General features: G+C 44.2%; 1 protein-coding gene across 3 annotated transcripts in view; it reads left to right on the plus strand.

Moving 5' to 3' along the window:
• hltf (helicase-like transcription factor) overlaps nucleotides 1-16,994 on the plus strand; it is a 76,335-nt gene extending 59,341 nt beyond the window's left edge. For all 3 annotated transcript variants that reach the window (XM_043702687.1, XM_043702689.1, XM_043702688.1), the window contains exons 22-25: nucleotides 1,463-1,575; nucleotides 7,730-7,910; nucleotides 9,965-10,045; nucleotides 13,308-16,994. In XM_043702687.1, the coding sequence (XP_043558622.1) occupies nucleotides 1,463-1,575; nucleotides 7,730-7,910; nucleotides 9,965-10,045; nucleotides 13,308-13,454 (522 nt within the window). In that variant the 3' untranslated portion in view covers nucleotides 13,455-16,994. The remainder of the gene's footprint in view (nucleotides 1-1,462; nucleotides 1,576-7,729; nucleotides 7,911-9,964; nucleotides 10,046-13,307) is intronic.
• Nucleotides 16,995-17,389: the final 395 nt, after the last annotated feature.

A 17,389-nucleotide genomic window follows, 5' to 3' on the forward strand; every position in this document is an offset into this window, starting at 1 on the left:
CCAACCCTCGAACTCAGCACCACCTTCCTAACTTGCAATCTTCTTCCTGACCTCTCCGCCCCCACCCCACTCCGGCTTATCACCCTCATCTTATCACCCTCACCTTAACCTCCTTCCACCTATCGCATTTCCTACGCTCCTCCCCCAAGTCCCTCCTCCCTACCTTTTATCTTAGCCTGCTGGACACACTTTCCTCATTCCTGAACGTCGATTCTCCTGTTCCTTGGATGCTGCCTGACCTGCTGCGCTTTTCCAGCACACATTTTCAGTTGTGTGATGTTTAATTTGGTACACCCCAGTCCAACACCGGCATCTCCAAATCAAGGAGTGATTGAAAACAGGGATGCTGAAAAGGCCAAAGTTAAATAAGTACAAATAACTTGAAGGTTTATTGAGCCGGAGGAGAGAAGGATCGCAAGTTTGAAAAAATCTGAAAGTAAGGCTGAGCTGTTTTTAAACTTGAGGCGTTGCTTGAGCAGGAAGCAGTGGAGGTTGGTAAGGCAATGGGTAAGCAGGACTTGGTGAGATTGAGACCACAAACAATGGAGTTCTAGTTGACCTGAAGCCTAGCGGGTTGACTGTGGGAGACCAGCTAAGATTGTCTTGGATTAATTAAATTTAGAGGCTTTTTTTTAAATAAAAAGGGGGAGATAAGTGTTTGAGGAAGCAGAGGAGGAATTGAGCCAAGCTACCAATAGGTGGTCTTTGTGACATCATGGCGATGTATCAGCGGATCACCCTGAGATCAAACATGGCACCTGGGCGGCAACAGTCTGGTTCAGCCTCAAATTGTTACCACAGAGGAACGGCCTCAGAAGCTGGGGAACAGAGTTTCCAGTGTGTCCAAGGACATCGGCTTTGGCCTTCCCAATATTTAGTCAGAAATGTTTCCTTCTAGATGTTTCCTCTTCCACTACCAGATGTCTGACCTGTTTAAAATGGCGAGGGAGTTGAGACACATGGTGATGAGGTAGAGCTGGGTGCCATCAGTGTACATTTGGAAATTCTACTGTGTTTTTAGATATCACTGAGGGGTAGCACATGGATGAGAAATCATGAGGGGTCAAGGAGGGCTGTTTGAGGGATACCAGGGGTAGTGGTGTAGGGGCAGGAAGTCAAGCCATTGCAAGCAGTACATTGATCACAGTAAAAGTAGAGGAGAATGGAACCTTTGGGTGCCATTTTGTTTTAGCTAGTTCATGGGCATGGGCATCACTGGCTGGGTCAGCATTTATTGTCAATCTGTAGTTGCCCAGGGGGAGGTGGTGATGAGCTGACATCTTGAACTGCTGCAGCCTATTTGGTGTGAATAAACCCACAGAGCTGTTGGGATATGATCGTTTAGATATGTGGCAATTAAAAGGAAGTGCTGCACTGTGCCACATAGCCTGTAAATCTTTCGGAACGCATGTCAGCCAGCTACTGATACTGACCTATATAATGTTACGGTGTGTCATGACAGGTCGATGCCCTGATGCATTCCTTGATCGAGCTTCGAAAGCAGGATCCCACCGTCAAGAGTTTAGTAGTGTCTCAGTTCACAGCTTTTCTAACTCTTATAGAAACACCACTCCGGTAGGTACAGACCTGTTTCATATTTCTTTTCTTGTGTTTCCTTGAATTGAAGCAGCTGGTATTGTTACAGTGGGAGGTCAGGAAGCCTGGCACTGATTCATCATGAGTACTGCAGTTTTAATAAATGTTTTTTTGGAAGTGTTTGGGAAAAAATACCTGCTACTTGTGAAAAGCCAATGGTTGGTCCTTTATAGGAGAGGAAGGTCACTAGTTCTTTGCAGCTCATTGAGAAATAAAAATCCCAAATAGTAAACAAAGTTAAAAATCACATGACACTAGGTTATAGTCCAACAGGTTTATTTTAAAGTTCAATCTTTCAGAGCGCTGCTCCTCCCAGGCAGCGAGTGGGGCAGAATTGTAGGACACAGAATTTATAGCAAAAGATCAAAATGTTATATAACAGATGCAATGTACATCGAACAATACAGCGCAAAGCAGGCCCTTCAGCCCTCGATGTTGCCCCGACCTGTGAACTAATCTAAGCCCATCCCCCTACACCATCCCATTATCATCCATGTACTTATCAAAGGACTGTTTAAATCTCACCAATGCGGCTGCGTTAATTACATTGGCAGGCAGGGCATTCCACGCCCTTACCACTCTCCCTGAGTAAAGAGAGTAAACGGCCTGGCACCCAGAATGAAAAGTGGTGAAAGGGGAACTCTCGATCTTTAGTTGCCCATGAGGAGGTGGTGATGAGCTGCTATCTTGAACTGCCTGTTTGGTATAAGTGAGCCCTCTCAGCTATTGGGATATGAACATTTACGTACCTGGCAATTAAATATTGCTTGCCCAGCAGCAATGTCTTTGTGATTGTTTTACGAGTAGCTTTTTTTTCATGTAGGGCTGTGTTCTGAAGCATGATACACACCAAAAGCAACTGGGATCATCATTGTACACTCCCGGATAACTTGCTTGTTGCCTTTGGTTCCACACATTTTCGGGGAGTGTAGTTGGATGCTGAGTCGCGTACAATAGAGATTTGTTTTGTTTTAATTTCACTGAAGACTTGAGTGACTCGACCAAATGCAACCCACGTTAGTGTCCGCTTTTAACGATAAATTTCTCAGTGCACTGCCTCCCAACCAGTTTCCCAAAGCTACCTCGTTTTGAGGTTTGAAAATGGGCCCTGCCCACAGAGGCGGGGGGATTAGGAGGGTGGGAGGGGGCAAGTGATGGCCTGCGACAGTAGGGCAGAGAGCTGGTTGGGGGAAGGAGCTGTTTAGACTTTAGCGTCTTTTAAATAAGGAACACATACCTCGTAACTGGGAGTTTCAGAAGGTTGCGCTCAGGAATGCCTGCTTTGAAGGGAGGGGGAGGGAAGGGGGTTAGATGTTGCTTTCAGGGAAGGTGGATGCTACTGAAAGGGGTTAGGGTGGGAGGGAAGGGTGAGAGGAGATGGTTTGGAAAAAGAGGTGGGTTAGAGGGGAGTGTAGGGGTGGTAGGCGGGGGGAATGGAGGGGATGGATGCTGCTGTGAGCAGGAACTGAACCTCCGTGATTAGCCAGTTAGTCCACACCCACTACTTTATTCGCAAATGCAGTGCACGGATTTAAAGGTTGTGATGTGGAGGAACTGGTGATTGACTGCATGGACATAGTTAAAAATCACAACACCAGGTTATAGTCCAGTAGATTTATTTGGAAGCACAAGTCTTCAGAGCGCTGCTCCTTCAGCAGGTAACTAGTGTGGCATGATGGGAAATTTACCTTCCCAGCAACCCCCAGTCCTTGGTTCTGAAAGGTTCCTTATAATATGTTCGGGCTGTGGTGAACTGCAGGTAACAAACCGTGGAAAACAATTCTGCAGATATGGGGATCGCCCTGTATTGAACAAACCTAGATTGTTGTTAAGTCTTTCATCTTTTAGAATGGGTTGCAGGTTTCGGTTCATTTAATATGTAAATCACTGAACTTAGTGGGCGGCACGGTGGCACAGTGGTTAGCACTGCTGCCTCACAGCGCCAGAGACCCGGGTTCAATTCCCGCCTCAGGCGACTGACTGTGTGGAGTTTGCACGTTCTCCCCGTGTCTGCGTGGGTTTCCTCCGGGTGCTCCGGTTTCCTCCCACAGTCCAAAGATGTGCAGGGTCAGGTGAATTGGCCATACTAAATTGCCCATAGTGTTAGGTAAGGGGTAAATGTAGGGGTATGGGTGGGTTTCGCTTCGGCGGGTCGGTGTGGACTTGTTGGGCCGAAGGGCCTGTTTCCACACTGTAATCTAATCTAATCTAATCTAATTTTAAGAGTCATAGAGCCGTACAGCATGGAGACAGACCCTTCGTTCCAATCCGTCTATCCTGATCAGGTATCCCAACCCAATCTCGTCCCACCTGCCAGCACCCAGCCCTTATCCCTCCAAACCCTTCCTATTCATATACCCATCCAGATGCCTTTTTAAATGTTGCAATTGTACCAGCCTCCACCACTTCCTCTGGCAGCTCAATCCATACACGTACCACCCTCTGCATGAAAAGGTTGCCCCTTAGGTCCCTTTTATATCTTTCCCCTCTCACTCTAAATCTATGCCCTCTAGTTCTGGACTCTCCCACACCGACAAAAAGACTTTGTCTATTTATCCTATCCATGCCCCTCATGATTTTATAAACCTCTATACTGTCACCCCTCAACCTCCGACACTCCAGGGAAAACAGCCCTAGACTATTCAACTGTCCCTAGAGCTCAAATCCTTCAACCCTGGCAACATCTTTGTAAATCTTTTCTGAACCTTTCAAGTTTCACAACATCTTTCCGATAGGAAGGAGACTAGAATTGCACGCAATATTCCAACAGTGGCCTAACCAATGTCCTGTACAGCCACAACATTACGTCCCAACTCCTCAATACTCTGACCAATAAAGGAAAGCATAACAAACGCTGCCTTCACTATCCTATCTACCTGTGACTCCACTTTCAAGGAGCTATGAACCTGCACTCCAAGGTCCCTTTGTTCAGCAACATTCCCTAGGACCTTACCATTAAGCATATAAGTACAGCTAAGTTTTGTTTTCCCAAAATGCAGCACCTCTCATTTATCTGAATTAAACTCCATCTGCCACGTCTCAGCCCAATGGCCCACCTGGTCAAGATCCTGTTGTAATCTGAGGTAACCTTCTTTGCTGTTCACTACACCTCCAATTTTGGTGTCATCTGCAAACTTACTAACTGTACCTCTTATGCTTGCATCCAAATCATTTATATAACTGATGAAAAGTAGTGGACCCAGCACCGATCTTAGTGGCACTCCACTGGTCACAGGCCTCCAGTCTGAAAGACAACCCTCCACCACCACCCTCTGTCTTCTACCTTTGAGCCAGTTCTGTATCCAAATGACTAGTTCTCCCTTTTGTTCTCCTTTAAGTCACTTTCTTTAATACATTTTCTGAGCTGAGATGTTACCTTTTTTTTTAATAAAGCCTTAAGTTATTTTGAGAATGTGACTTAAAAGATGTTTTGGGTTTTGCGTATTAATGAACCGGAACCTGCAACCCAATCTAAAAGATGAAAGACTTCACAGCAATCTAGGTTTGTTCAGTATATCATCTTAATTGCATGACACTGTGATCTTTTGCTATAGATCCTGTGTCGTATGATCCTGCCCCATTAGTAGCCTGATGAAGGAACAGTGCTGTGAAAGCTAGTGCTTCCAAATAAACCTGTTGGACTATAACCTGGTGTTGTGATTTTTTTAACTCTGGATTTAAAGGTGGCTGGCAGCTGTTCGCAGTCTGAGCTCTGTGCTGGCCATTTCTGTATTGGAGCTCGCAACCCTTTATTTCAGCCAATCTCTCAATACTTGGGGAAGCCCTGCTCTAGATTAAACCTGTGTCCAGCTTCAGAGTGAATGTGAGAAGCTGGGAGCTGACACTGTTTTAGCATTCGAGTGTAAGCTGCAACGATGTTGAAACTTAACTAGGAGCTGGCACGGATGAAGTACATGAGGTCAAAAGTCACATGACACCAGGTTTATGGTCCAACATGTTCATTTGAAAACGCAAGCTTTCAGAGCCTCCCTCCTCCAGGTGCTAGGAATGATACCATGGGATTTTGTAGCATTAGGTTGAACACACTTTAGGAATCCGTGTAGAGGGGTTGGCTCCACAATGCAAATACAGTAGCTGTGGTATCAAGCACTCCTGGAATAGTCTGTTGAAACCACTTGGTAACTGTGCCAGAGTTTATCATGCTGAATCGGACTTGTGGATACCACGGGACAGATTCAACATCAGGTATGAACTGTGGTGTGTGCGATTTAGTTTTGGAGCAGCTTTGCCTCAGTTGGTGAGTGGAGGGGAAAATAACCAGGGTTTCTCCAACCTGCTCATGGACAGTTAGTGTACAAACAAACAACTGAACAAAACCAAGCCATTTGGCCCTTCCATCCTGCTCCAACATACAATAAGATCGTGGCTGATCTGATTTTAACCTCGACTGTATGTTCCTGCATACCCCTGATAATTTTTACCCCCTCGGTGATCAACAATCTATCAAACTCTGCCTTAAAAATATTTAAAGATTCTGTATCCACTGCATTTGGAGCAAGGAAATTCTAAAGACTCTTGACCTTCTGAGAGGTAATCCTAACCTGTCTTAAATGGACAACCTCTTATTTTTAAACTATGATGCCCAAGTTCTAAATTGTTCCACAAGAGGTAACTTTTTTTTCCACATCCACCCGGCAAGACCTCTCGGGATCTTATGAAGTTACCTCTGACTCTTCTAAACTCCGTAGAATCCAGGTGTAACTTGGACAGCCTTTCCTTATTAGACAATCTGCTCTCTTTAGTAAACCTTCCCTGAACTGTTTCACTTTAGTCAGTACAGTGACCGCTGCTGTACACAGTACTCCAAACATGGTCTCACCAATGAAGCCTAACTCTTGCATTTGATTCCCCTTGCAATAAAAAAAAGTGGCATTCTGAGCTTTCTTGATTACTGGCTGTACCTGCATACTAACCTTCCGCACTAGTTCATGCACTAGGGCACTCCGATCTCTCAGCGTCTCAGAGCTCTGCAACATCTCCCTATTAGGATAATAAGCCTTTTTTTCCCTTTCTGCCAAAATAGACAAATTCACACTTGCCCACATTGTCCTCCATTTGCCAAATCTTTTCCCACTCGCTAAAATTAATGACTGTTACTTAGAATCGTAGAATCCCTACAGTGCAGATAAAGGCCATTTGGCCCATTGAGTGTGCACCAACCCTCCGAAGCACATCCCGCTTTATCCCCATAACCCCACGTTGATTGTCGTTAACTCACTTAGTCTGCACATCTCTGAACATTATGGGGCAATTTATCACGGTCAACCTGCATGTTTTGGACTGTGAAAGGAAATTGGAGTACCTGGCAGAAACCCACACAGACATGGGAGAATTGGAAACTCCTCACAGATAGTCACCCGAGCTGGAATTGAACCTGGATTGCTGGTGCTGTGAGGCAGCAATGCTAACCATTCCTTTAACAGTGCTAAGCAGTGAGGCAAAAGTGAGGACTGCAGATGCTAGGAATCAGAGTCAAGATTAGAGTGGTGCTGGAAAAGCACAGCATCCGAGGAGCAGGAAAATCAATGTATCGGGCAATAGTCCTTCTTCAAGAATGATGTAGGGCTATTGCCCGACACATTGATTTTCCTGATCCTCGGATGCTGCCTGACCTGCTGTGCTTTTCCAGCACCACTCTAATCTAGTGCTGAGCAGTGAGCCAACCCTCCTAGGCTTGTGCTATTTCCTACATGCTAAAGGGAGGAGATTCAGTCAGTCTGCACAGATGGGCTGTAAGGGCAAGCTGATAACTGTCTTGCTGCAGTCAACTCAAAAATGGGTAACTCTGAAGCATGTACTTTGATCAGCATGGCAGTGCTAGTTTGGGTGTTGATTCAGAACTCGGTGATTGTTAGACTTTGGGTCAAGTTTCACTATGTTGCTGGTAGATAATCCTTCAGCATAAAGGATGCATTAATAGTTCCCTACATTTTTTAAAAAATCTGGTAAAGCTGATTGTTTACAGATTGACCTTTACATATAAATTCTGTGCTATCAGCAAAAGCTAGGAAGCCACGAATGAAATGGGGGGGCTGTCCTTTGTCATCTTTGACCCGTGCTCTGAGAGAAAATCTGCCTACAGTGCGGTTCTGCTTTGGTTTTTGTTTTGTAGACAAGAAGGCTTTGCATTTACGCGCCTGGATGGCTCAATGCCCCAGAAACGGCGGATAAATGCCATTGAGTCCTTCCAGAGCAGTGAGCCAGGCTCTCCGACTGTCATGCTGCTGTCGCTGAAAGCTGGTGGAGTTGGTTTGAATTTGACGGCAGCGTCTCGTGTATTCCTCATGGACCCTGTGAGTATTGATGCAGAACCTCGTGACCTTAATGTGAAGAGCTTTTGCAGCCATTGCTGCCACTTTTTCTGTTTGTGAAGAATCTGTGTTGAATGCACATTGTATTCTGATTTAAGTCATCCGAAAATAAAGGCAGTGTTGTGGAATGTTCCAGATCCACCTTTCTCTCCCTGGACTAGAAATTACATGGATTCCATTTGTTAAAACATTAGAAATCACATATAACTACACCTCCTGAATTAACTGTTTAATTGTCTTCTGGGATGTGGGCATCACTGGCTGGGCCAGCATTTATTGCCCGTCCCTCGTTGCCCTTGAGAAGGTGGGGGGGTGGGCTGCCTTCATAGGGCTGCTGCAGTCCACCTGCTGTGGGTTGACCCACAATGCCATCAGGGAGGGAATTCCAGGATTTTGACCCAGCAACAGTGAAGGAATGGCGATATATTTCGAAGTCCAGATGGTGAGTGGCTTGGAGGGGAACTTGAAGTTGGTGGAGTTCTCATGTATCTGCTGCCCTTGTCCTTCTAGGTGGAAGTGGTCGTGGGTTTGGAAGGTGCTGCCTGATGATCTTTGGTGAATTTCTGCAGTGCATCTTGTAGATAGTACGCACTGTTGCTTCTGAGCTTTAGTGGTAGTGGGGGTGGATGTTTGTGGATGTGGTGCCAATAAGCGGGCTGCTTTGTCCTGGATGGTGTCAAGCTTCTTGAGTGTTATTGGAGCTGCACTTTCTGGTTTTTGTGTGAATGGTTTCTTGTCACTTGTCAGCCTAAGCCTCCAGATCTTCTTGGATTTGAACTTTTGAAATGCTTCAAGTTCCGAGGAGTCGAGAATGAACGTTGTGCAATCATTAGCGAACGTACCCATTTCTAAACCTTCCTTTATCAAGGAGGGGAGGTGACAGAATGAATCTGGGAAAACGGATTGCCATTTTTTCCCCAAGATGGATTCGGACGAAGTAGAGTCCTCCAGCTTATTTTGATCCCTTGCTTCCAAAATACTAGCATTTTCGTTTTTCCATGACTGTGTATAGTAGGAAAGGGGCATTGAGGTTTAATGATCGGTCATGGTCTAAGTGAACTGGGGGTAGCAGGCTCAATGGTCTGCAGGGCCTACTCCTGTCGTTTTATTATTTAACATCCAAACTCCCACTCGTCCCACTATAAAACTTGCGTTCCTTTTCCCAGATCTCCTACATCAAATCATCAGTAAAAGGTGGTGCTTAATGCAGTTTGTCTTAACAGCATAGAAATCTGAGACTTTTTAAACCAATGACCAATCGCCTGACTTTATTTTCATAGGTAGGCAAACCCCATGTTACTGTACTCTCCACTTGAATGACTGTTAACAGAGTGATACTGGTCACGTAGACAGGAAATCCTCTTCACATGAATGACTGATAAGATTTGTAAAGTGACAAAATCCCAGTAGCAGTGACACTAAAGAGGGGGAAAAACACAATGATTAAAATCTGACTTCCACCAGTTCAGTTTAGGCAGTTGAGAGTAAACTGGATGTCCACGGTCACTTCTGAATGTACTGTTCGCACTCAGTTTCTGTGTCTTGTTTACAGGGGACTTTTGGGTGAATTTTCTTTTATAAGCTGAGGATGTTGTTGGGTTTGACAGATGACGGGGCAGAGTTGGTGTTCTGTGGCTTGTGGTCGTGTTCACGTGGTGCAGGTGTGGCCTTGTGACATTTATAGAATGGTACAGTAGAGAAGAGGCCTATCTGCCTATTGAGCCAAGGCGAAGCTAAATCTATACGGGTCTCACTTTCCAGCACTAGGCTCATAGCCTTGAGTGTTATGACATTTCAGCTGTTCAGCCAAGAACTTTTTCAAGGTTGTGAGGTTACCTGCTTCAAATGCCCTCCCAGGTAGTGTATTTGAGACCCCCAGCACCCTCTGGGTGAACTGGATTTCCTCAAATCCCCCTCCACCTCCTGCCTTTCACCTTTTAAAATGAAGTTGGTTGTTTACTGTGCAAACTGTATTGTGCATGCCTGTAATAAGGTGCCATTCCCACAGTGCTGTAACTATCCTTTCTGTGTGTCAGGCCTGGAATCCTGCTGCTGAGGATCAATGCTTTGACAGATGCCACAGACTGGGCCAGACCAGGGATGTTGTAATCACCAAGGTAAGTCATTAGCACAGCTCTGAAGAGCTGATTGGTAAATATTTATTCATAGAGGCGGCATGCTTTATCTGTGTAGAATTGGACTGTACTGCTCTGCATGCAGTCACTGGGATTTGTGAAATTAGCTTCACATGCATTGTTGTAGAGTCTTAACTACTGTCTTCAATTACACTCCATCTCTATGCAGCTTTAGTCTCAAAGCATTCTTTGGTATCCTGGTGTTGGGAGAGAAGGTGCAACGTAAAGGGACCTGGGGGCACTTGTGCACGAAACACAGAAAGCTAGCATTTAGCAATAATATCACCAGGCCATTGTATTTGAAAATATTTAAATGAGACAAAAGTACTGCAGATGTTGGAGATCTGAAACAGCACTTAACATATTTACTCATCCCTGTTCCCTCTTTTGTATTTATCTCTCATTGTCCCTGTGCACCATTTTTGTCTTTATAAAATCCATTTTCTGTCACTTGTTAGGCATATCCATTTAGATTTGCTTTAATATTGTAAAAGATGTCCACCTGAGAAACAGAAGAAGACATATGGAAGAGAGAAACCATGAGGGGTTAGGGAGAGCGAAACACCGAGAGATTCTAGGAGGAGTGGTTGGTGATAGAGGTTTGGAGCTAATGGAGAGAAAATCAGAATGGAGGCAAGATTGACCAGGTGGAGAGAAGAATTAGAAAATGGAAATGAGGAGGAAGAGAAAGTTATGTATTAATTTGTAGAAACTGAACGTTTAACCAGCTCTATTTGTCAATTATTTTCATAAAAGTATTGATAGTTTGCATGTGAAGGCTCCATTGAAGTGAAAAGTGTTAATTGCCCTTCTCTGTTATCCTCATACAGACCAGAATATCCCAGAACTCGAACTTAAAACAGTTTCACAGACATGTCTTTCTGCAAAAAAAAATGAGAGAAAAGCTAACAACTCAACATACCATAAACCAAATGATGTAAACAAACTTGTGGGGGCAGTAGCCTAGTGGTATTATCGCTAGACTATTAACCCAGAAATTCAGCTAATGTTCCGGGGGCCTGGGTTCACATCCTAACATTGCAGATGTGGAATTTGAATTCAATAAAGAATCTAGCATTAAAGAGTCTAATGATGACCACAAAACCATTGTTGATTGTCAGAAAAACCCATCCAGTTTGCTGATGTCCTTTTAGGCAATGCAACTGCCATCCTTACCCGGTCTGACCTACATGTGACTCCAGACCCACAGCAATGCCACTGACTCTTATCTGTCCTCTGGGCAATCCGGGATGAGCAATAAATGCTGATTCAGGAAAGCACTCCTACTCTAGCCAACATGGTCAGATTAAATCTTCATCCCCAGCTATAAAGGCAGGTTAATTTGGACTTGGTACTGCTGGATTCCTTATTGGCAGCTTCCTTAGGGATGAACAGTGTCATGTTTTTCTGTACAAAGTCTCTCACTGAATGTGAGATGCAGGGAGAGCAGACAATGTACCTTTTGACTCATCAGTTTTTTTTTCACTGGACATAAGCTCCTTACGTAGTTTGGTGTCAAATTTTGTCCAAAAATAATTCTGTGAAGCAGCTTCAGATATTTTACATTTTTAAAGGTGGCACATAAACAGGCTGTGCAAGCTGCTGTAGAGGTTTAGGCTTCCATGATGCAAAGCCCAGCTCAGCTCCGCTCGTCAGCAAAGGGTTAGAATGAATTTAAACCTGGGTGGGTTGAAAATAGATTAGTCCTGCTCAGACCAGAACAAGCAAAAAAGAAAGAAATGTGGTGAATCAAAACATCTATAGATTTGAGGCAACTGTTCCTCTGACTGACTGACTGGGTGAGTGAGCAGCAAGTGAGGCAAGAAGAAAGCAGAGAGCATAGACCGAGTGGACAAAAGCTTAGATGGAATATGGGAAAATGTGAGGTTGTGCACTTTGACCAGAAGAATAAAAGAGCTGAATATTATTTAAATGGAGAAAGACTGTAGAAAGTTGGGAAACAAAGAGAACTGGGGCTCCTAATGCATGAATCACTAGAAACTAGCACCCAAGGCCAGTAAGCAATAGGGACGGCAAATGGAATGTTGGCCTTAATTTCAAAAGGAATCGAGAATATAAGGAGGGAGATTTTGCTGAAGCTATACAGAGGAACCTCTGATTATCTAAAGGAAACGGGCAGGGAGTATTTCATTCGGTTAATCGATGCCTGGCGAACTGTTATCTGGCATCAGGACCTTGCGGTCTTGTTCGGATCATCCAAAGTTTGGTTAATTGAATGGCAGGTAATCCAGGTTCCTCTGTACAAGGCACTTGTCAGATTACAACTGAGATGCAGTGAATGGGTTTGGGCCCCTCAGTCTAAGGAAGGGTATACTGGTGCTGGAGGTAATCCAGAGAAGGTTTTAAGCTAATACCAGGCATGGAGGGTTTTTCTCTCGAAGAGAGGTTGAACCGGTTGGGCTTGTGCTCATTGGTGTTTAGAAGAATGGGAGGAGACCTATTCAAATATAAAAGATTTGTAGGCTGAGTGCAGAGAGATTGTTTCCCTTTGTCGGAGAGTGTAGGACCAGAGATCATAATCTCGGTGTAAGGAGTCACCAATTTCAGACCGAAATGAGGAATAACTCTTTACCTACAAGTCAGTGGTAAGTCTTTAGAATTCTTTACTACAGGTGAATCTCAAGACTGGGTTATGACACATATTTAGATATAGACATCTATTTCTAAGGTTAAAAATCACACAATACCAGGTCTCCACTCTCCTACCACTCTCCAATAGGTTTATTTGGAATTACAAGTTTTCAGAACACAGCTCCTTTGTCAGGGAGCTAGTGGGACAGGATTATAGGACGCAGAATTTCTAGTAAAACTGATCCTGCCCCACAAACACCCTGACGAAGAAGTGTCACTCTGAAAGCTTGTACTTCCAAATAAATCTGTTAGATCTTAACCTGGCGTTGTGATTTTTAACTTTGTACACCCCAGTCCAACACTGGCTCCTCCACATCATCGATTTCTAACAGAGGGTTATGGAGATAAAGCAGGAAAGTGGAGTTGAGGATTATCAGAGCAGCCACGATCACATTGATTGGTGGAACGGACTCAATGGGCCGAATGGCCCGCTTAAGTTCCCATGTCTTTTTTTTTAAATTTAATCTTGCTTATTATGCTCGTGACGAGGAATGTAAATGGTGCGTGCCTGACACTGCAGTTTTGTAGTCATAGATTTTTGACAGCATCCACTAAACTTCATCCTACTGTCTGTCTGTCTACCTCTGTGCAGTTCATCGTGAAAAACTCCGTGGAGGAAAATATGATCAAGATTCAGAACAAGAAACGAGAACTTGCAGCAGGGGCTTTTGGAACGAAGAGACAGCGCGAGATAAAACAAAGCCGAATTGAAGAGATTAAGATTCTGATTGACATGTAACGCTGTTTTATGGCATCGTGTCTGCTTTTATTTTTCCTTTCTAGCCCTCCCAGACATTTGAGCTTATTGAAATTTTCAAACTTTTGAGTACTGTATTGGGACAGAAAAATGGGAAGTAATTTGTAAACCAAATACAAATTTATATGAGATGGTAACTTTTAATGCGAAGTGTTTGTTGAATTCTGAATCAAATGTAGAAAACCAATTGTTCCGTCTGATATAGTGTAGAAACTGTTGCAGCTGAAGTGCATCACTCAGATGAAAGATTGAGACTTAGCTCAGTGTGCCTGTTTCAGTTGTCAGGTGGACATTTAATAGCCCCATGGTAATACTTAGAACCAGAGTGTTCTGCCAGTCTTCTGACTAATGTTTCTCCCTCAACCTACACCAACTAAATCAGATTTGCTGGTATCTCGTCTTATCATTATTTGTGACGTGTTTGTGTGAGCCTTGTGTGCTTGCCTGAGTAATCATTTATTGTATTCCAGAATTCACTATGTGAAAGGGATTGAGATATTTTACAGATGTGGTGGAATGCTTCGTAAAGGCAAGGTTTGTTTTTTTTAAAAAAAAAAGCTTGTCCCTGCTCTGTTATTCAGCTAAGGACCTTCTAAACTTGACGTTACTTGTCCAACTTCATTACACCTCCCTTTTTAAGAAGAATAGAAACTTCAGTAAAGTCCTGCTGGTTTACATTCTTCAAAACCCTCGCAAATGGTGATTCTTACAAATGATGAATGTGGCAGACGGGATGGGTGCTATGCAGGGGGAGCCCAATTTACAAATGCTCACACTTCCAAGCTCGATCCCGCACAGGGCTGTAATTGTAAAGAACTGACGTATGGCCGTTGCCAGTATGTATGAATAGCTATTTTAGTTTGTTCTGAGCTATCTTCCAACTTCTATAAAACTCTACTCGCAAACTGCACCCGTTTGCAATGCAGGGTCTCCCCGTATGAAAGACTTTTGGATCTGGGGCAGTTTTGAGGATAACCAGTTTTCCACCAGAAGGTGGTGAATATCTGGAACTGACTTTGTGAAAGGCTGGTAGGGACAGGAACCTTCAGACCGTTGGCAGAGAGGTGGTGATTTAATGTGAGGGTCACCCAGCCTCAAGTGAGAGGTGAGGTTGAGAGGGACAAACCTTGGGGCAGCACAATGGCTCAGTACTCTTGCCTCTCAGCACCAGGCACCTGGGTTCGGTCCCAGCCTTGGGTGCCTGTGTGTACAGAGCTTACATGTTCTCCCTGTGTCTGTCTGGGTTTCCCCTCATAGTCCAAAGGTGTGCAGGTTAGGTAGATTGGCCATGCTAAATTGTCTATGGAGTCCAGGGATGTACATGCTAAGTAGATTAGCCTTGGGAATGCAGGATTACAGAGATAGGGTAGGAGATGTGGGTCTTGGTGAGATGGTCTTTGGATGGTTGGTAGATACTCGATTGACCGCATGGTCTCTTGCTGTACTATAGGCATTCTATGGTGCAGGAATTGAACCCTTGCTGTTGGAGTAATTATATTGCAAGCCAGCTGTCCGGCCAACTGAGCTAACCAGTCCCCCTCTGGCCCTTGTGATGGGAAATCAAGTCTGGCTTTCCCATTGAAAATACCACTATGGTGCTTTCTGATATAGGTTTAAGAATGAGTCTAGCCATTGAAACCTATAAATTCATGTCTCTGTATTATCTCTCTCCCTCTATCACCATCAGGCTAGATCACTGGCGCTGGTTCAGTGAGGGCTCGTAAGTGTAGACAAAAGTATTTGCAACCTTCTTTACGAGAGGGTATCAGAAATGCGGAGTGGATGATCCTTCTTGACCTCCTCCTGAGCTCCCAACCATCACCAATGCCCATCGTTGTGCAATTTGAACCACTCCACACACTATCAGCAAGTGACTATGTACACGACATGACCCCAGTAGCAGCTCAGTTAAATTGTTGGAGACCTGACTCCCCCGAACCAGCAGTGCCTCCAGCCAGCCTGAAACCAAACTGGCACAATCCAGCAACTCAAATAGGCCACTACCACCCCTCACTGATCTGGCTAGTCAAACAGACAATTGGTTACAGGTAGTGCAGTGACAATGGCTCACATGGTGACCTCCGTCCTGTCAACTGCCCCGACAAAGGGCCAACAGCAACACGTTTGCCTTGCATGCTCTCCACTTATCCAGATCAACACTCCAGCCTCAAACTATCCAGCACAAAATAATCCACCTGCTCAAATGGGAGGGGAATAGGGAGATGGTTAAACTTGGGGCTAACAAAGTGCAAGGTGAAGGCTTCAGTAGCAGATGGGTTGCAGGATGTGAGGAGAGGAATGATGTGGTGTATTTTCTGATTTGGATGATCAAACTAGCTCCTATCCGAAAGCCCCTTTTTCTCATTGTGCAAAGGCTTCTAGTGGTTTATGTATGTACAAGGGTGCTTCTCAGTACATTCCATCTGAACTTGTTCACTATGTGTGTGAGAACTGTGGCCTATTATTTTACCCTCCTCCAGATGCATGGAGAGCAATGGTAGCCTGTCTCAAATATGCAAATACATCACAGACTAGAAATTTTCCCAGAGTCCTGTAGATCTGCTGAGGTCACTGCAGCCTTGATGAGAGGTAGGACAAGTAACAGAGAGATGGTCTTGTTTTCACAGTAAGTACAGTCTGTACACCCCTCATTATGATTAAGTTCCACTGCTCAGAACATTAAAGCAGAAACATTTTGTTTCAATTTGTCATAATTTGAACACTTCTGTTTAAATTAAAATGTCACATCAGAATGGTAAGAATGAAGCATATTTTGATAGTGGATACAGTTTCACTCTTTAAAAGTTGGAATTCAGCACATTCTGTTAATTCTCCAGTATGGCTGCTCACTGCAGGCAACTGCAAAGGTGTCTGTGCAGGCTGCAGTGAATTCAGAATCAGCAACTGTGTGTTACATGGAGGTTACTCTCAGGTGTTCCTGAACATGAAGCCTAGTTTATATTAGTAACACGGGGCCAGTTCCTCACTTCCAGTAGAGGAGATGAATCAGCCTGCAAGGAATGTCACGTGAAGAAGGATTCTACATACACAACAACTGCTCATAAATCTTCATTATGGCTAACCCTCTAACATAGTGTGAATGTGCTGGCCACCTGTCATGTCAAATAAAACTCTGTGCTCATGTTTGTAGCTTCCCACAGGCCGGTTAGATTGGTTACAGTGACAGAAAGTGGAAGATTCAATTCCTCCGCTCGCAACTGGGTGCCATTTGATAAGTTAGGGCTGCTGAGGACTGTTGGGAAGAGAGAAAAAAATCATTTAATAGACCTTGAAGATCTTGGAGCATCTTAAAAATGCAAAAGGCACTGTTATTGTGACTTCTTAATCTCTTCATTTTTCTAATTTATTACTGTGATTTTGTACTTTTGAAGGTCTGTAATATTGGACTTTTTATTTCTTTATTTTCTGTTTTTTTTCTAATGTGTACTCTAGGATATGTACCTTTTGTGCCTAAGATGGTGCTGTAAATGGTGACTTGTAAACTCCACTGTACTCATGTGAGAGCGTGTGACACGAATAAGGTAGCACTGGTTAGTTCTGATGTCTCACAGCTCCAGGGACCCAGGTTCAATTCCAGCCTCAGGCGACTGACTTGTGGAGTTTGCACATTTTCCCTGTGTTTGTGTGGGGTTTGCTCCCACAGTCCAAAGATATGCAATTTAGATGGATTGGCCATTCTAAATTGTCCAAGGATGTATAGGTTTAGGTGCATTAGCCATGGGAAATGCAGGGATAGGGTAAGGGAATGTGGATGGGTCTGGGTGGGAAGATCTTTGGAGGGTCCCTGTGGACTTGATGGACCGAATGGCTTGTTTCTACACTGAAGGTTCTATGGTCTATAAACCTAATTCAATTCAGTTCACAAATGCAAATCTCTTGTCACACAGTAGCTGTGT

This window comes from Chiloscyllium plagiosum, chromosome 13 (assembly GCF_004010195.1).
Source record: "Chiloscyllium plagiosum isolate BGI_BamShark_2017 chromosome 13, ASM401019v2, whole genome shotgun sequence".
NCBI lineage: Eukaryota > Metazoa > Chordata > Chondrichthyes > Orectolobiformes > Hemiscylliidae > Chiloscyllium > Chiloscyllium plagiosum.